Source organism: Passer montanus, unplaced genomic scaffold, assembly GCF_014805655.1.
Source record: "Passer montanus isolate IOZ18808 unplaced genomic scaffold, ASM1480565v1 scaffold1, whole genome shotgun sequence".
NCBI lineage: Eukaryota > Metazoa > Chordata > Aves > Passeriformes > Passeridae > Passer > Passer montanus.
In genome coordinates, this window is record NW_024356504.1 from 19,876,385 (window position 1) to 19,899,589 (window position 23,205).

General features: G+C 45.4%; 1 protein-coding gene across 1 annotated transcript; it reads right to left on the bottom strand.

Moving 5' to 3' along the window:
- Positions 1 to 13,084: 13,084 nt before the first annotated feature.
- Positions 13,085 to 22,975, bottom strand: MARCO (macrophage receptor with collagenous structure). The gene is made up of 15 exons (XM_039727831.1): positions 22,788 to 22,975; positions 21,672 to 21,773; positions 21,044 to 21,280; positions 20,621 to 20,656; positions 19,662 to 19,697; positions 19,183 to 19,290; positions 17,790 to 17,897; positions 17,649 to 17,693; positions 17,006 to 17,104; positions 16,857 to 16,910; positions 16,308 to 16,352; positions 16,061 to 16,168; positions 14,838 to 14,879; positions 14,341 to 14,517; positions 13,085 to 14,051 (listed from the first exon to the last, which is right to left on the bottom strand). The coding sequence occupies exons 1-15, from the start codon at positions 22,900 to 22,902 to the stop codon at positions 13,921 to 13,923; spliced, it is 1,443 nt and encodes a 480-aa protein (XP_039583765.1). The 5' UTR covers positions 22,903 to 22,975; the 3' UTR covers positions 13,085 to 13,920.
- Positions 22,976 to 23,205: the final 230 nt, after the last annotated feature.

Sequence of the window (23,205 nt, forward strand, 5' to 3'; positions counted from 1 at the left end):
GCTAAACCAGAAGCCTCACTGCTCAGGGTGTGCTGTGCCAGTTTCGTTTTGATCTATCCTTAAAACCAACCCAGAAATCAATGAATCATGCAAAATGTTTTAGCAGTGGCTAAACCAGAAGCCTCACTGCTCAGGGTGTGCTGTGCCAGTTTTGCATCAGAAAAAAAGTGATTGGTATATTTTTGTTGTTTTCAGAATGTTTGGTTTGATTAAAATCACACTGCAGTTGGGATTGTTTCACCTGTGCTATAACAGTCAGGTCAATCTAGAAGTGAACAGCATGACTCCAGAGTGCAAAGTCATCCCATTTTGAAAAGGGAGGTGAGAACAGAAAATTATCAGTTTGATTCTTGAGAGCATTGAAATTTTTTAATAGCTTAAATTTAAGCAAACACTTGCTTTAATATTTCTATAGTTGAAGGTATAAACCCCTATGTAACAAATCTTTTGAATTGCTAGGACAAAAATAACCACACCATATTGCCCAAAAATTAATTTTTCCTGGAGCTGCCATTGCTGCCAGCATTTTCCACCCTGCCAACAAGAAAACAAGTATTCTCCCATCTAGGCAAGGACAGTAAGATGCCTCAAAGTTTTTTTATTAAAACTTCAAATGAAAGTAGTTTTCAAAGTTGCAGAGGGTCTTTATTTATGGAAAACTCAAGTCAAGAGAAAAGTCAAGTTTTTGGAGGATAAGAGAAAATATGGCAATTTGGAAAAAGATCTTTCAAGTTTCAAAAGTGGTCTCTTTTTAATAAACATCAGTTAAAGAGCCACCAAAAATAAAACCAACTCCCAAAAACCTCCAAAACCAAAGAAAGAAAGAAAACAAACCAAAAGAAAACAGTACAAAGCAAGGGCTGTATTTCAAGGCTTGCCAAGGCAGATACAGCTTCAAGGCTTTGTCTCTGCTTCCTGAAGGGTTTTCCCACCTGCTCTGCTTTTTGCAGAAGCTGCTTCAATGGGCTTTGGCCAGCCCAAAAAACAGTTTGTGGAGGAAGATCAGGCTTAGGTTCTTGTACTCCCACCATGGCTCTAGAATCACCTCCTTTCTTCAAATGGAATCTCCTGGAATCTGGGAGGTCCCACCTGTGGGTGAGTTTTGAGCCTCATGCTGCCTTTTTTGGGGGAAAGATTCATGGGAAAGCCATGAATCAGTGTCTGCTAACTTCAGGAACCCAGGCTTCCTCCTGCCTCAGATGGGTGAATAGCTGGTTTTCATTTTGTTTATATCTCATATTAACAAATTAAATGTGCCATGGATGGGTGAGAAGTGATAAACCCAGCACTTTCAGAAGGAGAATTGGGACCATATTCCTATGGCAAGAGGACCACCCTGGCAATAAGGATATTTTAATTGTGTGCATCCAGGGGCAGTCACAAAGCTTGGGGCAGGTCTTCTCGCTTATTTGGGGTGAAATAGCCCAGCTTCTGTCTGTGGGATCAGCAGGGCTCTTGGGGTGCTGAGATCATGTGAATACCCCACAGTGCGTTGCAATCTCTGCAATGGCACCAGGAGGATGCCAGTGCTAAATAAATACGACATCTTTCAAAGAAACAGAGGATCTGTGCCTTCATGCTGGGTATTTTCTAACGTGCCTGCAGTGAAATTGGTCATGGGTCCCAAGGCAAGGGGAGCATGTCATAGAGTCCCAGCCTTGTGGGCAGCAGGACTTGGCCCCTGTGGAAGCAGTGACAAGGCTCATTAATGTCAGTGGTACTGGATCAGAGTGTCCTGGGGCACTCTGCCACTGAGGGCAGGAATACCTCCCAGAGCAGCACTGCTTACAGTCATCACTGGAGGTGAAAATCTTCTCTGTGTTAAGATGTCAGGCCAGAAGGAAACTCGTGTTTGGTGAAAGTTCAGCCAAAATAATTTTGGTACAGGTAAAACTTAAGTAAAAATAAATTTAGGCATTACCTGCTTAAAACTTGCACAAGGCAACAACCCAGTCAATATTAATCAATGGGTAGGTGTTAATTAGTGTCTTGTCTCTCAAGCCAAACACCATCAAGTTGGTAAACCACTTTTAACCTCACTTCCAGGTAAATTATGTTTGGTTGCCCTTTTACCTGCTGTGCTTTGGGTATAAATGAGCAGCAGCTCCCGGCAGACTCCCGCGAAAGGTTAGAGCCGCGCACAGCATCCGCGATGAACGCTTGGGATCGTCTCCGTGCACACAGCGCCGCAGCAAACAACGCCTGCCTTTGATTAATTGGGACAAATCCTACTTTGATGGGAGTCCGAAAGGTACAGGGGCAAAAGCAGTTGTTAATCACTGTGTCTGCAGCTCGGTGTTGTGTAGTCCGGCGTGGAAATATTGTTGTGACATCAATATGCATCTCTGGGATGGATGAGGCGTAATCCGTGTGATGCTTAAAGATACTCTGGAGAAAGTGGGAGAGTAACAAGGGGCCAGACCCTCATTTAAAATCTTTTCAGGCTGTGGATTGTCAAAATATCTTGGAAGGATTTTGGCAGCTTTGTCACTTCCCCTCCCCTGGTGCTCAGCTGTTATTTAATTATTAACGTGTGTGGCTGGGGTTGTCTCGGCAGGTGGAAGAAAAGTCTCTGTTAAAAGTGATGGGAGTAGACTTGAAAATCTCAGCCTCATGGTTTTGTGTAGGACATTTTGGAATAGTACGAGAAGATAAAATGCCATGAAAAGCTGGATCCAAAGTCTGTCAGAGTCAGTGAAGTATTTCCATCACTTTGGTTAGCTCCAGGCTGATCCCCAAGAGTAGTGATGAAAGAGGGGAGTGGAGAGATGTGGGAGCAATCCCAGCCAGCCTCCACTCCTGTGGATCTGTTCATTGCCCAACACTGCCCTACTAATTGCAGATTTGCCTTCATGCTCTTTGCCCCACTCTGGGGGACTCGCTGGCCCCTGTGTCTGCTTCAGCAATGTAACAGACCCCTTTCCCCTTTACAGCCTCCAGCCAAAGGATGCCCTTTGCCAGACACTTCTCCTGCTGCAGCAATGCCTCTCAGGCTGTGATTTTTAATGACATTTTGAAGCTAGCAGGAGCAGCAGTGTATGGATTCACACCAGCCAAGGAGCATGTCTTCCTTCACTGAGGGAATGGGAAAGACTTTTTTCAGCAGAAGATACATCTGCCTTCAGAAGTGCCAGCAAATTCTTATTAGTGCAGACAAGATCTGGGGAGAGGTTCCCTCCCTGGATGACATTCTTGGCAGTTCTCTGAATATTTTCCCCCTCTGCGATGAACATGGCATTGGAGATGTCTCGACCATCAGCATTTCAAACAGGAATCTCTCTCACTGTGGTTGGCACACTTTAAAATCTTCTCATCTGTAAAACATTTTCCCCTCTAATTTTGGAAGCAAAACTGCTGAGGCAATTAAGTTCTCCCATTTAGCTTTTCTAGGAGGTTTCTGTGCTCTTTCTGTTTTATCTTAGTCTCAGCAGAAGGTGCCATATTCCAACAAACAAGGCAGAAGGAGCTCGTTAGGTGTGTTAGTGCACTGGGCAATGTATTTGTTAGAAAAAGCAGTTTATGCTTCTAAGGATAACAGAGATGCATCTGTGCATTCATTCAGCAGCACATAAACATGCACCTCACGTGCAGTAATGGTGGCAATTGAACAGTAAGGGAGGGATAGCAGACCCCAGGGGAAACTCCCCAAAATTCCACATTTATGCCCTATTATTAGTCTCCTCACTTGCCAGCCTTTTTTACACACTGATGTGGCAAGGGTAAAAAAAAATCCCCAACAAACCAACTGAGGAGAACACTGCAAAATTTCCTGCTCTTTCTTTAATTTCAAAACAATATCCTCATTGTGTTTACATCTGTACTCAGTGAAATATATTGCCAGTTTTCCAGTATTCCCTGCCAGTCTGTTACTAATCCCCCTTCTAGTGTTTTCCCAATGACAGATGGTTACCATTGACAAAATTTCTAGAAATTAGCTGGGATGCTCAGAAGTGCTTTTTGGCAGGGTGGGTATGGGGAAATTAGGATTAAATTGGGTTCATTGTGGCATAAACACAGAGCTGGGTGACCTGAACTCCTTTTTTTGGCCACTTCTGCCTGGGATAGATAAGGCTGCTTTCCTCACTGTTGGTACCACCTCTAAATTACTGTGGATTGATTATATGCAAACTTGGTAAAATCTTTAACACTCACTTTCCACAGAAATGGTAATAGTTTTGCTTTTAGTTTTGGTAAGAAAACAGAAAAAAATTGCATTTTGGCTCAATCTCAAGTTTTTTTGTTTTTTTTTTTTAAGCTGGTAAAAAAGAGTTTCTTACTGCTCCAGTTCCCATATCTGCTGTGCCAAGATTTTTTAGACTTGATATTGTTGGAAAAGATACCAAGTTTAAATAATTTTTTTATATAACTTTAGTCAGGGGTTTTGTTCGCCTTTGCCCCTGGGCAAGAGGAATTTTAAGTTTATTTTAAAAGGGCTGTTTCCTCACTCAAGGCTGATGAGCTTAACATCTCAAATGACTGAGAGTAGCACAGAAGATACACAAAAGATAATGACCATCAGCTCCAAAAATCACCCCTGGCATGGCCAGAGACACGTGGTCTGGGAAAAGGGAGATGAGAAAACCAAGAATGAGAACCTAATTGACATCAAAGATCAATAACCAACAGGAAACAAATACTGAGAACTGTGTAACTTGTGACCAATGAACATTAACCAACAAGATTCTGTGGGTTTTGACTCTGTAAGTATGTGAAAAATCTGGTAAAAAATGAGAACCTAATTGACATCGAAGATCAATAACCAAAAGGAAACCAAATACTGAGAACTGTGTACGTTGTGACCAATGAACATTGAACCAACGAGATTCTGTGGGTTTTGACTCTGTAAGTATGTGAAAAATCTGGTAAAATTCATGTGTCATTTAATGATTTTCTCTGCACAGCCCAGGCTATGTGTGGGTGAAATGATTTCTGCTGTGCATCCTGGACAGAATAAAGTAATGCCTTGATTCTCTAACACTAAAAATTTTGTTGGAGAGTTTTTGTTTTTCCCATCGTTTCGGTGACAATATGAACTTTTTTTTCCCCTTCAAATTTGAATTGATCGTGGTTAAAAATATTTCTGAAGCTCAAACTCTAATTTATAATCCCTAACTCCCTTAAAATATCCCTTTGTTTTCATAATAATGTGGGATTTTGATGTTCTGTTGGAGGTTCCCTGCGTTTCTGCTCTTTCCTATGAGGACAGTTTAGACTTTCTCTTCCTCTGACCATTTTGAAAGCTGGATGTTCCTCTCATCTTTGAACTTCTCTACTTTCCATCCAGGTACTGATCACATCACCTGTCAGGTAACTCCCCTTTTTTGAAAGCTGGATGTTCCTCCTTTTGAACTTCTCTACTTTCCACCTGTCAGGTAACTCTCTCAGCAACCCTCAAAGGAGAGATGGGATGGCTCAGACCACTATTTACATATTTGACTTATTCCAGTTTACCTGAAATGCTGCTGCCAGGACAAACTCTTCTGCTGCATCAAGAACATGAGGGAAGAAAAGTGCCTGATCTCCTTTCAGCTATATATGCACTTAATCTGTGCTTTTAATGTAGAAGAACTTTGTATTCTTTGATTTGCAGCCTTTTTTCCTTTGACAGCTACTGCAATAACTTGGGTGGTTCTCTTTCAGACTGCTCATTCCTCCTGATTTTAAAGAGAATTGTAGTGCTCAAGCTTGCTGAAAATTACTCAGTAAGGGATTTTACATGTTCACCTCATTCAGGAAAAATAACTGTGGGTATAAACAGTTTTGACCTCACAGAGGTGAAACAGAGTTGAGTTTATTTACACCAGCTGAGCACCTGACTGAGCCTATCCAAACCTGACAGTGATCTCTTCCTTTCTCAGCTGTGATTAAAATATTTTCTGTCTTAACCAACCTTAAAGGCCTTAGAGGGCTGCTCTCTGCTCCATGCCTCAATGTGTCAGCTGGGCTAACATTGCATTAGTTGTTTGTCATGCAAGACAGACAAGGAGTTTGGGTTTCTTTCAATTCAACAAGACTTTTGCTGATTAACAGCATCAGTGTGTTCAAATACTGCCAGCTACCATTGTCTTGTTTGAAAAAGGTTGAGTATTTGGAAACTAAATGGTAGAAATATGAACAGAGCAGTACATACAGGTCTGAAAACAGATTAAGAGTTAAAGCCTTTGAAACAGTACATTAGTTTTCCTCCTTAATGTGAAAATGATGGCTATCATCTGGTTTGTAAATTCATATCAGATGAACATCTTGGAACAGTTAGAGCTAAAGAGCAGAAGATGTACAACTGAATAGAAGGAAAAAAAAACTAAGACTACCCTCTAAAGATAAGGGAAGGTATCCACAAATACTTCATTATATAGGCTGTGGTACTTGATGTTATCCGGGGAGCAAGGCTTCTACATTGAAGGAGTTTCTCCTCTCCAAATGTGCGCACCACGATATAAGAAAGATGTTAAGCTGTTCAGAGTATCCAAAGGAGGGCAACAAGGATGGTGAAGGGCCTTGAGGGGATGTCATATGAGGAGCAGCTGAGGTCACTTGGTCTGTTCAGCCTGGATAGGAGGAGGCTGAGGGGAGATCTCATCCCAGTCTACAAGAGAGCATTGTGAGGGAAAGAGGAGGGGCAGACACTGATGCCTGCTTTGTGGTGACCAGTGACAGGACCTGAGGGAATGACATGAAACTGTGTCAGAATCTTAGGCTGGATATTAGGAAAAGGCTCTTCTCCCAGAGGGTGCTTGGGTTCTGGAAGCACCAAGCCTGTCAGAGCTCAAGAAGCACGTGGATAATGTTCTCAGGCACATGGTGTGATCCTTGGGGTGGTCCTGTGCAGGGCCAGCAGCTGGACTTCGATGAGCCCTGTGGGTCTCTTCCAACTCAGGATATTCTATGAGTCTATGAAATATCTCTTTAAAGTAATTTGGATGAAAGCTCTACACAACTCACTTCTGTGCTTATACTTCAACAAAATTTTAGCTGTCTGACTTTGCATATCTGTTGCCAGAACCCATTTCATCACTTCACATTAAGCGAAGGAATCAGGATCCTTGAGAACTTAATGGCACAGAGAAGAAGGATGGCTTGGGACTACATCCATCATAACAGGGCAAGCAGCAATAATTAGGGTTAAACTGCAGAAGTGTCAAGGTGGGAGAAAGCTGGAACCAGAGGTGTTGATGAAATGCTGTTGTCGGCAGTTTTATAATGCCTTTGTGGCATGTGATTGAAAATTACTGAGCTTTCTAATAATCAGTGCAGCTCGATTTAAAACGCCTTGTTTAAATAACCATTTTGGAAAGAGTCCCTACTGTTTTCTGCACTAGAAAACTTCAGGACTCCTAGCCTTAGGCGTGCTTTTCCTGGCTGCCCAGGCATTTGAGGAAGGACTCAGTATTTCTGCTGGGTCTCTCACCCTCCTCCCAGGCTGCTGAGCAGCACACACAACCCACCATCAAGCCCAAGAGTACACTCACCAGGAGCTAAGCAATGTTTTAGAGAGCTGGGCAAAATAAAAGAAATTATCAAAATAGGGTTGAATTATCAGCAGGAACAAATCTATGTATTTCCCCAGTTATCAAGAGAGCGATGTTGATTTATACCAGCTGCAGATGTGACCTAGGTCACAACTCTCTGCTTCATCTCCCGTGCTGGGTGATGCTCGGAGGGTTTTGCTGAAGTCTCATGGCTCAGGACCCCTCACTGAGCTGGGCCCCACATGTTTACTGAGGACTGTACATTTTACCCTCACATGCTCACTGTGCTGAGCCTGTCCCATGGGGTCACAGCACGTCTCCCCCCAGCAGGTCACAACTGACATGCTGGCCAGTAATGGGAAATGGCACTGGGCATCCGGGAGCAACAAAAGGAAAATGTTGAAAAAGTGACATTTTTCACATTTCTATGATGTGTAAAGTCAGAGTGTGCCAAAACACTGTGTCCAGAAAAGAGCTTCTTCTGCCCTCCTCATGCCAGATTACACTGGGGGACTCAAAAAGGCTTCTAAAACAAACAAACTGGGAGCAGGGGACTTCCTCACTCTTAATCTTACTGTTTTGAAGTAAAAACAAAGGAGAAGCAGAGGGTGTTCTTCCTTCTCTCATCTACCCCTCAACCACAGCCAGATCCATTTATAGTCTTGTGCAGCTCTTTCAGTCCGGTTGAAATAAGTGGATTTTCAGAGACAGGGTATTTCCCTTCCCTGCAGCATTGCTGTAGGAGTCTGTCCCTGCTTGTTACTGGAGAAATTTTATAGCCCTGCAAGTTGAGTCAACAGTCTTTACCCAAGTGTGGAAAAAAACACCCTTGTTGTTTTAGCCCTGGGATCCTCATCTCTCAGCCCTGGGTAATTTGGATTAGTTGTTACTCATGCAAACAGTGCCACTTTAGTTTAGTTTGATCTCATTTCCACCCAGAAAAGAGTTTGAGGGCCTCAGAAGTGTGCTGAGAGCCTTCTACTCCCAACGAGCTCCTTCTATCACTACTCTGTAAAGTCAAACATCTCCTTTAAAATCAGAGCAAAAGCAGAGCCCCAGTGTTCCTGTGAGCCACAGTTATTATGGCAAAAGCCTTCCAGAAATACCCTTTCAGATGCTGAGCAGAAGTAAAACTATCAAGGTCACCTCTGGTTTGATCTTGGCATGTGCTGCACATTCCTCATTTCTCTAAACTCTGGCAAGGGCATCTGCATCCCTTTCGAGGTGTGCTGCTTGCTTGGAACAGTAAGCAGCTCTCCCAAAACCTGGTTGTGGGCTTGTCCCTGCCAGGTGAAGCTAATTGTGCTAAGGAAAACTTGTTTTACCTCTTAAGCCTTGTCTGAGCAGACTTCAGGCAGCAGCACTTGGTGGCTCAGGGACCTCAGCTGGCTCCTGGTGTCCCAGCACAGGTTAGGAGTGGAGTCACTGGGAGAGAGCTGGCACATTAATTACATTGATTAATAAGGCAAGAATGTGGTGTTTTTTTAAGGCATACAATGCTTTCTCTGCTTTCAGAAAATTTTCGACCAAGGGAAGGCACCTTCCTAGAAAACAAGCTGTATTTTCAAAATGGTGTAGAAATCCCTGGGGGAGTTTTTCTGCCCTGCACCATGCAGAAGATCAGCTGGGGTTATTACAGTGATCCCGCTGGCCTCAACATCTGTGAAAGTTTGCTGCAGCTCCTTTGAATAGTTACTCTGCTTAGTAGGAGGTGACTTATTTTTTCTTTCTGTTGGCATGTTATCAGAGGAGATCAGACTAATTGTGTATTTATCTAGAATTGCAGTTATGAATCTGCTCTAATAAGGCAGTAATTCATATCTCGAGTGATTTATGGCCTGAGCCTGAAAGCCCTCTGAAACTTTTGACTCCACTGGGATTTCCTAAGGCAAGGTCATTGCAGAATTGTGCTTCCTTTTGCTGCTGATGCCCTGATGGTGTGGAACCAGCACCTTCACAGTGCCACTTATTTGTTAGCATTTCTACAAAACATCACAAGCAGACCCAGAATAAATGCAATTTATATACTATTTTCTTATTCACCTCATTTAACAGCTCCCAAAGTCCTCTCCTGCTGTCCTCTGCTGGGGTACTTAGGTGATTTGGGAGGAGTTTTAGGAGGCAATTCTTCTTCACCCTGGAACTTCTGCAGTTAAAATTCATTTAGCTCCAACAAAGGAGAGTAAAAAAGAGTGTTTATAGTCCCTGTGAAGTAATTTTAACCTAGCACTCAAAAGACAAAGACTGCTGTTGAATAGCAATGTTTATTTAGCATTTTAGCATTTAAATCTTTCTCTGTGTCTTTCCTTTTGAACTGGAAGCATAAGTTTCATTGTTTGCCTGCAAAACTCTTTTATTTTCATCTCACACTGAATCCCCAGAAAATCCTCAAATATTCTTGTAAATCTCAAAGATACTAAGGAGTTAGCCCCCCTTCCTCTCCATTTAGACCTTTGAAGGCTGGTGTGACTAGAATGATTTTGGAGTTATAGTTCAGAGTCGGAATAAAAAATGAAGGGAAGCATTTTGCAATACCGTAGCTTGTACAATAACTAATTACTTATAGATTTTAGGTCACATTTGAAAAAGACAAATACTGAAATAAATGGATAATCACTTGGAGCTACCATTAACAGTTTGTTTAAGCACTTTGGGTTAAAATCAGCCCGGTGTCACAGCAGAGCAGCTGCCCGCATCAGTGCATGGTGGTGCCAGTGCCTGTGAGAGCCAAACTGGCTCCTTTGCAGGATCAGAAACACTTGGAGCTGTGGTTTGTGAACTGCACTGGGTGCTTGGCTGGGTCTTTGCTGGACCATGCTGGTGGGAAGAGTTAAATCAAGCCAAACCTGACCAGTTCTGACACCAAGTGAGACAGAAGAAAAAATCGTAGGGTTTTGAGGCCAGATGCTGCCCTCCACTGTGATGTTTAACAGAAAAAACGAGGAAATGTGCTGGCAGATTTGTGGTGATCTGATCTAAAACATCAGAAGACTTCAGAAGAGAGGGATGAAAATACAATTAGTGACCTATATATGATATGATGAGTTTAGGCTTCAGATGTAGCCTGCATGTGTATTAAAATTGTTACCTGTCTCTCATATGAATGTAATGCAGAAAATGAATTCCTTTATTGCATATTTTAATACAATGTCTTAAACTCATTGATTACATTTTTTACCTTTGCAGCTGGAATCATCAATAATTTTTCTAAGGAGATGTGTTATGATGCATTCAGCATAAACTTCAGGCTTTGGAACCCTGGAGAACTGGCTTTTAGCTGGTAAACATTTTGCTCTTCAGCTTCTCTCTCTTCCCGTGGGGCTTGAGATGGGAAACCTCACTTCAGTTGCTTCCCTGTGAATTTTGGAAAATCCTTCCAGCCACACACATACCTGGCTGTTCCCCATTCCAATCCAGTGTCTGGCTGTTCCCCATTCCTTCAGAGATGACAGAAGGCTCACTTTTCTCCCCAAAAGGAGAAAACTCTGAGATTGGCACCAGACAGCCTCTATGAAATGTTCATCTTCTTGGGAAGGTTGTGTCAGATACATTGGAAATCCTGTTTTAGAGCTCCAGAAAAGATTTGTGTCCTCAAGGGTCTTTGCTAACTTACCTCATAAATACATGTGAGCCAGCAAGATGGGACAAAACCACCCAGAAGACCCCATTTCATCCCAAACATCTTCAAATCACGAGGAACAGTCAGGGACAGGGGTGGGAGCATCTGGAAATAACATCATTCCTAAGGGAAAGTGTTCCATTTTAATTAATTGTATCCCTTTTATCCATGACAGTGTAATTGCATTTTGCTTAACTAAGTCTTTTTAATTGGTGCTGGGCATGAATGATAAGCAAAGCTGTACCACTCCTTGTTAGCTGTCACAGGCAGCTCTTTCAGGGCAGTGCAGGAGGCCTGGGAGGCTTTGAGGCTGGGCTGGAACAGCTGGAGCTGGGAATTTCGGAGGGATGGGGTGTGGCCCCACAAACCAGCCTACAAATCTCAGGACCACCCTTTCTGTACATGCAAAAGGGTTTTTTCTTGCTCACCAGCCATTCCATGGTGACTTGTGGCACTCTTCCTGTGCCAGTGGAGGACCTTCTCTTAGAGAAGTGAACATGTGAGTGCCCTCCCAAACCTGCTGCACAGGGATCCCAGTGCTGAGCTTCCAAATGCCACTGCTGGCACTTGTGTCCTGCCCCCATGGGGGATGAGCTGTGCAGCTGCCCTTCCTCTGTCCCTCCAAGGGGACACCTCTGCCATGCTGGCAAAATCTGAGGGCTTGTCTTAGAAATTGTGTTTCTAGCTATTAAGGAGTGGGGAGCAAGACCTGTACAAGTGTCACAGCTGCCCAGCAGTCTCTCACAAACCATCAGGTGCAAGGGGCTGCATCACAGAGACCTAAAACCATTTGCTCTTATATTGCAAAATCCCTTTCTTGGATGACTGGTTGACCACTGCTGCAGTTACCAAGGACTGAAACCACTACAGCCTGCCTCGTTCCCTCAAACCAATCACCCCAGTCAGGTTTTTGCCTCACTGTGTGTGCTGTCAGCTGTTCCACAGGATAAAACACATTTTAGTCCCTTCCTGTGACACATGTGGGACATCACAGGCACTCTCTGGATGCATCTCCAGGCCTCTGTGGCTGCCACTGCCCTCCCACTCCTGGGATCATAGAATCATGGAATGATTTGACTTGAAAAAGATCTTAAAGGTCATATAATTTCAAATCCCTGGGCAGGGACAGCTTTTACTAGACCAGGATGTTCCAAGCCCCATGCAATGTGGCCTTGAGCACTTTCAGGAATGGGGCATCCACGGCTGTTGTGGGCAGCCTGTGCCAGTGGCTCACTACCCTCACAGGAAGGAATCTTCCCCTGACAGATAAACAAAAAGAGATTAGGTGTAGATTAAGGCTATTCCCTCTTGCCCTATCACCACACACCCTTGACAAAATCCCTCTCCAGCTCTCCTGCAGGTATTTGGAAGGTGCTCTAAGAGCTCTCTCCTCTCCGGACTGACCAGCCCTGACTCTCTCAGCCTGTCTTGCTAGGAGAGGTGCTCCAGCCCTCCGAGCATCTTCGCAGCCCCCTCTGGCCTCGCTCCTGCAGGTCCATGACGCTCCTGTGCCGGGGTCTGAGCTGCTCCGGGGGAGCGGAGCGGAGAGGGATGCTCGGATCCCCGGTTCCCCCCGGGAGAAGGCAGCGGGGACGCGGGGCAGGGACAGGGACAGGGACAGGGACAGGGACAGGGACAGGGACAGGGATAGGGACAGGGATAGGGACAGGGACAGGGACAGGGACGGGGACAGGGACAGGGACAGGGGCAAGGGCAGGGACAGGGACAGGGATAGGGACAGGAGCAGGGACAGGGACAGGGACAGGAGCAGGGACAGGGACAGGGACAGGGGCAGGGGCAGGGACAGGGACAGGGGCAGGGACAGGGACAGGGACAGGGACAGGGACAGGGACAGGGGCAGCCTCGGGGCCGATGCTGCGGGGCTCCGCAGCGGCTTTGCGGAGCGGCGGCGGCCCTTGGGCTCCCCTTAGTGCCGGCAAGGAGCATTGGAGAGCAGGCGCGTGTGTGTAATTTTATTTCTTTATCTACTCGAGCATTTATTTATTTATTTATTTATTTCTATCTAACACCAATTGATAGCTTATTCATGCTTTGCTGTATTTTTTATTTGTCATCGTTTTGCTTTACTGGAGCATCTAATTTCTAAAGGCATGAAAAGCTTGGCTTTATACACCAGAAAACTAAGGGGTATTGCTACCGGAGACAGCTTAAGAAATGCTGACAGAGAAGGCAGGGGACTTAGCTAAGGTCAAAAACAAGTGCTGTGCTAAACCAGGGTAGTATGGCACCTGGATCCCAGGCACCTATTTTTGCACCTTAATGTGTGACCAGCATAGTTTCTGAAAAATATTTGTATTTGCGTGCTAGAGAGATCATCTGATGATTTCTGAGCATCTGCTGTCTTGGGTGTACGCACTTCTCTGGGGTTTTAAGCTCAGGTTCACAACTGTAGCATGAGGAAGATGGACTATCCAGCTCAGCTGCAGTAAGTGCAGGTTTCTGCACACTGATCCTGTTCTCTTACTGCACTAAGCTAACGTGGACCCTCCCCTCCCCTCCCCTGTGGACTTAGAGGTCACACATGTGTGAGCTCCTGCAGATGAGCTGATGTCAGGTAGCTGGAAAAGCTGTGAACTGGCTCACATGCCTGAGCTCCAATTGTTTTGTGACAGCTGGGATGTTTCAGGTTACCTGTGGGTCTTGCAACTGTTATTGATTTGTGAAAAATTCAACTTTCTTTGTCAATATTTCTATGACCTGGTGAAGAGGCACAGAAGCACAGCCTGATGAAATTGGGTTTGCATCACGAAGAAGAGCTCCATGGAGAGCAGAGGCAGCAGCAGCAGCTCCCAGGACAGACTCAGTGTCCCATCAAGCACACTCCACCCCAACATCCTCTCTGTGGCTGCAGTTGTGGTCACCCCAGCCGCGCTTGTTGCAGTCCGTAATTGAAAGTTCACTCCCTGTGCAATTCACATCATCAAGCCAAATTTGTCCAGTACCTTTGGAAGATTAAACAAACAAACAAACAAAAACTGTTGGCCAGGATGGGAGAAAGAGGAATATGCCTTTTTTCCTTAGGAGAGCCCTGTGGACAGCAGGTTGTGTGGTTGGCTTGTTGGAAATCAAGCTTTTGGGCACAATTCAAGCAGCACTTGACATGCAGCTGCCTCATCCCAAGAGGAACGAGGAGATCACTGGCTGCTGGGGTGGGTAACCTTGGTGTGGTGCTTTCTGTGTGTGCAACCACCCGTGGCAGGCCTGGAGGGGTGTGAGCTGTTGGGGACTCACCTGGTGAGGCTGTGAAGAAGGTGACGGCTCGGCTGAAGCCCAGCATTCGGCAGACGACGCCGGCCTCTCGGCTGGACCAGCCATCGTCACAGATTGTTCCCCAGGAGCCTCTGTTGAAGATTTCCACGCGGCCCCTCCTGTCTCCTCCCACGAGTCGTACATAGTTACCAGGGCCCACTGAGAATTCAGAGGAGAAAACAACTCTGTGGGTCATACAGGCATAAGGAAAAAGGCACTGACAGACAGAAGAGTGACCACCGAACCAGAGGGATGTTCCCATCTCCAGGGTGGGACCAGAGGTTACTGGTAGCTCAAATCCAAACAATTCAAAAGCCCCTCTGCGTTTGGAGAGACCAGGCTGCAGCTCAGAGCACAGGCTCCTTGGCTCTGTTAGCTGTGCTGCAGGTTATTCAGTGTGAGCAGGGGGGTATTTTGGTCCTGATCTCAGGTAGCTCTGATATCAGAAGGCAAATGAGAGAAGAAGAAAAATCCAGTACCTTCTCCTTTTTCACCTTTGCTCCCTTTCAGTCCTGGGGAACCTGTTTCAAATTAGAAAAGCAAACATTTGACAGTTGCTTGTGGAAAAATCTGGTTATTATCTAGTTCTGAGTTCTGAGTGTGGGTTAGAGATGTTCAGACTCCTCCCCTTGTAGAAAATGAACACCCTGAAGTGACCAAGAGTATGTAAAAGAAACATGGCAGGAAAAGTAGGATAACATACAGCAAAATATTCCCAATGTGTGACCCAAGAAAAGGGCCACTTTCAAAATGCCATCTATTCACTCACTTGTGGGAAGTGTTTCTCATTCCCACTGCTACCTGTAAAATGACATCTCTGATAGACTTTGGGATCTCCAGAAGCAGACATGGTATCTCCCAAAGTACTTGCAGGAACACCTACATCCTGGGATTTGATCTCCATGGAGAGCAGAAAGGTGCTCTCAGCAGTCCTCCACATTTCTGTGGACCACCTTGGTCTTGAGGGTAGGGGTGTTTGAAAAAACCCAGTGAGCCCTTTCCCCCAAAGCTACCTCCAGAAAGCACTCATTGCTGTCTCCTCTGGGGACCAGGAGATGACATGCACCCAAATCATGGAGCCAGCCCAGTTACACTTCATCCATCCTCCAAATGCAAAGCTCCAGAGGAGGAGTGCATGGAGAAGCCCCACACAGAATATAGTTTATTTTATTTCTAAGGATTCTTGTACCATTCTGTGTGAACAATTAAAAGAAAAAAACATCTGGAGCACTGTTTGCTTCCCATGGGCTGTTGTAACAACTGCTTGTTTTTTTTCTTTTTTTACTACAGGTCTTATTTTTTTTGAAACATCCTGTGATTGGAAGGGAGGGGGATGAAGGATGGAGAGTAGCTGTAGGGTTGGCCCTTTTGAACAACTTTTAGTGAGGTGTATTTAAATGATCTGACTGTTAGGTGTTTCCAATAGCTTTGCTATTGCATGTTCCTGAGTGCCGTGTTTACATGGGATTTATCCCAGGCACAGGGTGTCTCTGATGTCTCTGAACAGAGCAAAGAGGAACATGGGTTGTTCCAGTTTTCTGTGAAATTGGGGATTTGAAAAAATCTAATGCATCTGTGTACTTGCATGTCTTTTAACACACCTCCCAGGGTGTACAACTGGCACCCTGCACATTCCTTTGATCTACAGTCCCAAACCCAAATGTGCCATCAGCTCCACAGACCCTGTGGCAAAGAGCCTTACCAGAAAATCCAGTCTCTCCCTTGGCTCCTTTTAGTCCTGGTTCTCCTTTCAGACCCTTAGTGCCATAATCCCCCTTGGCTCCTTTCTGACCAGCTGCACCTGGGGTTCCTGGGTGGAAAGCAAAATGTCATTGCCTTTGTCCCTTCCTAGGGAAAGGACATGACAAACATTTCACATTGATGCAGAACGCTGGAATGTGGCACCTAAAGTTCTTTGTATCATTATAAATCATGCTATAAGAATTTACCTGTTGGGCCCTGGTCTCCCTTTGCTCCCTTTTGCCCTGGAGGTCCTAAGATCATAAAAAACAAACAAACAAACAAACATATATTTATGAGACTGATGTTTATACATTTATAAAAGCTTATGCAAAGCAGTATTTACAATTGATTTTAACTGATCTAGTTTTGGTGTCTACACTGTAAGCATCTATTTCTGAATGAGGTGTCTTATTTCACATCATAATCAGTGCAGACAATGTCAAACAAGAAAATACAGGCAGTGGAGAAACCTCATGAAGTTCATCTTTAACTGCTTTTTTGTTTGTGCATTTTCAATTTATACCAAAATTCAGGCACCATCACCCCTCACACATATTAGAGATGGCAGAAACAGCCCTCTGGTGAGCAGCCAGCCCACAGCAGCCTGGCAGAGCCCCAGGAGTGCCATGGCATCCTGGGATGCATTGGGGGTCCAAGAAGAAGACTCAAGAGGTCTCCTCTTGGTGGTGTAGCTCCCTTTGTGGTGTCTGCATGATGTGTGTTGTTGACCCAAACCCTGTTTTATTCTCCTTTACCTGCAATTCCTTGTACTCCCTGTACACCTTTGAGTCCAGCAATGCCTTGTGCTCCTAAAATAAAAAATAAATCAGTGGGGGTGAACCCATCAGACAAAGTGAGGCCAGAGTAGGAGGTCAGTGAGTTATAGGCTTGGGCAGTGCTGTACCTGGGCTACCTTTGGGGCCCTGGTCCCCCTTCTCCCCTTTCTGACCAGGTCTGCCTTCAGGGCCGGGACTTCCAGGAGGTCCAAGCTGTCCAGTTGCACCTTGAGGTTGAGTGAAAGCAGCACAATATGAAATGCCAAACAGCTCATGAAGGAAATAAAAAGACAGACAGCTCAATCACCAGCCCTTGCACACTGAGCTGAGCCTACGAAGGCAAAACAAACACTGGCTGTCTCCAAATTGCAATCCTGGCAGTGCTAATCATAGCAATGCAGTCAGGGATGATCTGGAGTGAAAGGCTGCACGGAACCAGCTCCTGGCTGACAGCCAGCCTTGAAATGCACAAGTTCTTCCCAAAAGAGCAGCCAATTTCTGTCCTTGTGTGTGCACAGGTGCCAGGCAGGAGGTCATGGCCCTTCCTTCCCTCCCAGTCTCTTGCACAGTGAGTGGGGCCCACAAGAGACAGCCAAGGCTGGGATGAGTTTGGATGACATTGGAACATTGGCATGGTTTCTTCATCTAATCATCATCTTCTCTTACCCATGCTGGGATCTAGACCAGCTGCAGCTCTCCTTGTCATGAAACACCACATTAAAGAGACCAGTCTTATGCCTCTACGAGAAATTGCACTTCTGTAGAGCTTACCTGCCTCTCCTTTCGGCCCAGGAGGTCCAGGCTTCCCCGGGCTCCCTGCAACGACACGCTGGCATCAGTGCAGACCAGGCTCAGCCCAGCCCCTCTGTGGGGCAGCCCTGCACCCTGTCCCCCTGTGTCCTCTGCACTTACCCTGGGAACCTGGCACTCCTGGGAATCCCTGCTCTCCCTTAGGACCTATGGGTCCCGGGAGCCCGGGGTCTCCCTTCTCACCCATGTCACCTTTCTGTCCTTGGGAACCTATGAAACAACACAGCACACACATATAAATTAAAAAAAAAACCAACCCAGATTTGTTGTCTCTGCAGCCTGAGGAGCACCTCTGTCTGGCCACACCAGCAGCAAGGTTTGGCCTCACACCTGCATTTGCCATTCAGTGACATTGTCACTATACAGGAGGACAGAGCTGGCCTGTCTGATCCACCTCTGGCTCTGTCAGCCTCCCTGGCCAGATGTTTGTCTGGCCTGCTTTAAAGGCTTGCAGTGGTGCCATGACAACTCTCCAATCTATTCCCCAAACTATCCCTCGTACTGGAATGTTTTCTCCTCTAGTTAAATATCCCTTACTGCAGTCTGAATGCTTCCATTCTGCCAGACACATTGGAGCTACAGGGCAGCACATTCCACTCCTGTTCTTTCAGAGAGTTCTGCCATCTCCCCTTAACCTTGTCTTCTCTGAACAGGTGATCAGCATGCTCCAAAAGAGCTGAATTACTTGAAAGTGCCTCATTTGAAGACTCCTTCATCGTTCTGCTCTAGAACTATCCCAAAGTCCTTGCCTTTTGGTATTCCTCCTACAATCACTCTTCTCTTCTGGAGCATCTTGTTCTAATGAGAGCATTGGGGCATTCAGGATCAGATGGAAGATCTGAGGAAGCTCTTATCAACCTGTCCAGCTGTCCTCCCTGCTCTGCACCACACACATCACCTGCTTTCTTTTCCTCTCCTGCTTTCAGCCCAAGTGAGACCACTGAGTAACAGCTATCCATAATGCATTCTACATGGGAGAAACACATAACTCTTCTGCTTCAGGTGTACAAAGCCAGGCTTATGTAAGATGCTCATAAAGCTCTCAGAAAGAGGTTCCACTAAAATGAGGATTAACATCCACATGCTTGTGCATATAAATTATATTGTATTATTTTATACCAAGGAAATCCTACTGCAAACATCACTGCTTTAATCTGGGATAGGCTGTTAATTGAATATCTGTGGCTTTCATTAGACAAAGGTCACTCTGTAAAGAGACTTCCATGGTGCAGAATTAACATTTTGCATGGCCCCTTCCCCCAGCCCTCCTTTGGGAGATTTGCTGAAGCATGGCATGAAATTAAACCCCTTCAGATCAGGTCAAGTGTCCTGTTTATCCAGCTCCCTCACTGACTGGAAAACCACACTCAGGGCTGCTTGGATTTTTATGAATACTGACCTATGAAAACTTCTTCTGGTGTTTTATGTAGAATGAGTTTAAGAAGAAATATGTGTGAGAACATTAAAAAATGTTAAGGTAGCGAAGAAGTCTTACCTGCAAGCCCCATCTCTCCTTTTTGTCCTTTCACTCCTGGACCACCACTTGGGCCAGCAGGACCAGGAGCTCCTTTGCTCCCCTTCTCCCCCTGGGGTCCATGTTCTCCTGCAAGGACAACACCATTTTTCTGATGCTTCCTGGGGTGCCATGTGCAGTCAGTGCCAGCAGCAGGACACCCACCACAGCTGTGAGCATGAGCCAAACTCCACTCTCTGCGCACTTGAAAATGGTCCTGGTGACAGTGGGAAATTGGCCCACTGTGGCTGTTGCACACTGACTTTTAAAATAAGATTTTTTTTTTTCCAGTTAAGTTTTGCTTTTACTCACATGAGCTTTACATAGGCTCATTTCCTTCAGCTCCAATGACATTCTTACTCACTTACACCTTGGCTGAGGACAAGATTGCTCATAAAATCACCCATAAAGCCACTTTATGTCCATCCACAGAAGTAATTCAGGTGTCAAAAAAGCCTTACCTTGGTCTCCCTTTGTCCCTGGTGGTCCCCGTAACCCTGGGATGTAAAGTACATATATCAGCTGACACACACCATCTATTCACAGTAATGGCTAAGAAGAAGAGACAAATTTTTTAATCATCCTTTGCTCACACAATTTCAGTCACCAGCGAGGCCAATCTTCAGCTGGCAGGGACCAGAACAACCACTTGAGTAAAGTCCTTGGAGCTCAGCTGAGTGCTCAGCTGGGCAGGGGCCAGCTTGTCTTCCTGCCAAGCCCAGCTCTTGGGGACCACTGGGGAGATCTTCCATGAAAATGCACTGAGCGATTGGGCTCTGATGTGTAATAACACTGCTTGGCAGGAGGTGCTGTTTCAACGTCGTAAGTGCAGCCAGGAACATATGAAAACACCATTTTTAATTTTTTTTTTTTTTCCTTTAGAAAATCTCATCAGCGTAGCCAAGAAGTAGGGATAGATGAGTTACAGACCTGACCTAACAAGGGTTGCATCTTAGATCATCATCACAGGATCATAGAAACTGTTGCCTGGCCCAGCCTCTGCTCAAAGTGGAGCCGGCGTTAGATCAGGACCTGCTTTGTCCTCACAGTCTGGAGATATTGGCCTCCTGTGGCAGGGGCAGTTCTACCCAAAGCCCCAGGTACCCAGGAAAGCAGCTTGTGCATGGTTGTGGAGCTCATTCCTGAGTCTGTGACAATGTTTTCCTAGGGACAGGGTGGGCATCGACACCTGTGGGAGCACCTGGGCTAGCCAAGGCTCCTGGAGGATCAGTGAAAAGCCTCACAGGCTTTGCACCTGCTTTTTGCTGCAGGTCTCCTCATGACCAGGGCGTTGGGTGTCTGCACACTGGGTAGGGTCTGGGTCTGGGGACTGAAATCCCAAATCCTCACTTAAGGTCTCTTAGATGAAATAAAGAAGAAGAGGAAAAGAGGAGAAGCTGTGTCTCATTTACCAACATACCTGGTAGACCAGGATCTCCTTTGCGTCCAGGAGGCCCTGAAATAAATATTTAATGGGAATTTTTCAGTAGTCAGCAGTCAGTGAGGAGCACAGCAGTATGGGATCGGGGTGTGGGCTGGAGACACAACCCTTTTGGAGGGCATCTAGAGTCCAAACCTACAAGTCACAGGAGGGAAGAGGAACCCAGAGCCACACGTGCTGCTGCAAGGGGAACTGGGGGTTTGCACAGGGCAGTGCTCCAGCTCCTACAGGTGCTCCCTGGTCTGGAGTTCACTCCCATCCTTGGTATGGGGACATAACTAACTGACAGGAAGATTAAATCTTGCCCTAGTTTATTGCATCATCTAAACTGGGTTTTCAGCCCTGCTAGTGATGCAGAGGAGCCAGGTCTCCCCACTGCAGAGCCAGCATGGAGAGCCATACCTGCAACGACGGTGATGTTGTTCATCCTCATCATCAGGTTTGCATTGTTGCTTTTAATTATGGTGATTTCCTCTTCTAAGCTTCTCCTCCAGTTTTCTTCTTGTGTCATGAGAAAGTCCTTCCAAGCAGAGCTTCTCGACAAGGCCAGATTGTTGGCAGAGTAGCTCTGCAGAATCTCTTCTGTATAGGAGGCATTTTGCTCTTGAAGTTTCAATATCTCTCTCTGCATCTTAAATACTGAGGAAACAAAAAGCCCATGCAATGAATATTCCCTGCCCCGATCTGGCTGGGAAATGGTTTCTTGGCAGAGCAGTTCCTCAGCACCTGGGGGGGACCCCGGGGGATAAAGACCACCCCTGTTTGACCCGGGGAGGTGTTTTTCATGTGCCAGTCCTCGCTGCAGCCAGGGGTGCAGCTGGGAGAGCTTTTGCAAATGCAGAGCACACACGCAGGGCGGGGGAATTGCTCCTGCAGCCGCTGCTTTGCCCGGCCGTGTGCGCAGGAGCCCCTCGGTGGTGTCAGGTCTGTGTGCTCATTCCCGCTTGCCCGTGCCCCCAGGAGCACCCAGCAGAGCTCTCTTTTGATGCCAAGCCCATTTGATGCCAAGCAGGCGAGGCTGTAGCGTTACCTTTGTACACCAGCAGCGCCTGGCCAGCCGTCAGCAGCAGCAGGTAGATGCTGAGCGCTGCCCGAGTGCAGCATGTGGACGCCTTTTTCTGGCTCCGAGGCTCTAGGAACCAAGAGAAGAAGGGTAGACACTCTCCCACACCTCTCCCCTACAAGCTCTGCTTGCTTCCAGCCTCTCCAGGCTTGGCCACAGAGCTTTCCAGTGGTGTGGAGCTGCAAGGTCCCTCTGTGAGAGCAAGCCTCTCCTCCAGGCTTTGCACTGCAATCTCCTTAGCCATCTTTTCCTTTGCTAATTTAACCAGCTCAGTTCCATCAAGACTTAACCCAGTGTCAGTGTGGTGATTTCCCCCCTTTCTGCATCAATAAACTCCCCGTTTCCATCGTTTTTAGTTGTCCCAGGCTGCCATTCAGAGGGTTGCTCAAAGCAATTCCTTCTCCATCCAGAGCACTACATACATGTGATTCCAACAGTGATGCATGTATGCATCAAAACAAATGAAAAATCAATAATAAACTGAGCTGCAGAACAAATTGAAACAAGTCATAAGATGTAAAATCAATCATTACCAGTAAGTGTAAAAGAAATAAATGGCTTTGTTGAATTTTGGCCTTCAGGGAGAAAAAAAGTATTTCAGAAGCATTGATAACTACGTCAGACATTCAGTAAGTTACCCTCAATTGAGGTTTTTCCTTTTTTTTTTTCAAAGTAATGTAATCAGGAGTTTAAATTCTTAGTTCTAAAAGAGCACAGTATTTTAATTGGTTTTACAACAGAATGGCTTAGTCAGCAATGAAGCTTTTATATTCAGCTAAGAATTCATAAACTTACATTTTTTTATTGAATCTGGTGATTTTAGTATCTTAATTATTACACATGAAAGTCTTACTCAAGAAAATTAGACATTTTCTAAGACAGGAAAATAACTAATTTTTTTCTGATGCTCAGCATCAGCTTTTGGCTAGAAAGGGTAGTTTGACATACTTCTACTTTTAAATGGCAGTTAATTTACTAGCAAAATCACTGCAAAAAGCATTTAATATGCAATATTTCAATTTTATGTGTTGTTTTAGACCAAATAAAATCTATATAAATCCATTGAACAAAAAGAAATCTTACCACTTATCTGAAAGGTTGTGATAGCAGGTGAGGCAAACCCAATCTTTTCTGAAACACTGAAAGAGTTCATATCACTCAAATTTCCTTCTTCCCCGCATTTATCTGTAATTTTCATTACAAATTTCTTGTGGCTCCCCTAAAGCCTGGGACAATAAAGAACTGGAGGTACTTCCTCTCTGGCTCCTGATTTAATATGCTTTCTGATATGCATTTCCTATCTGGTCAGCTTTTATAGACTGCTGAGAACTCTGATGTGGTAATTTGAACAGTTCCTCAAAAAACCCCAAAGCTATGATTCTGAGCTGCTCTCATGTGCTCAATTGGAGTCCAGGGGCAGGATCCTGAAAGATCTTCAACCTGGAGTTATTCAGCATCTCTGCGTTGTGGCAGAGTTAGGCACGAGATGGACGTTTTGTTT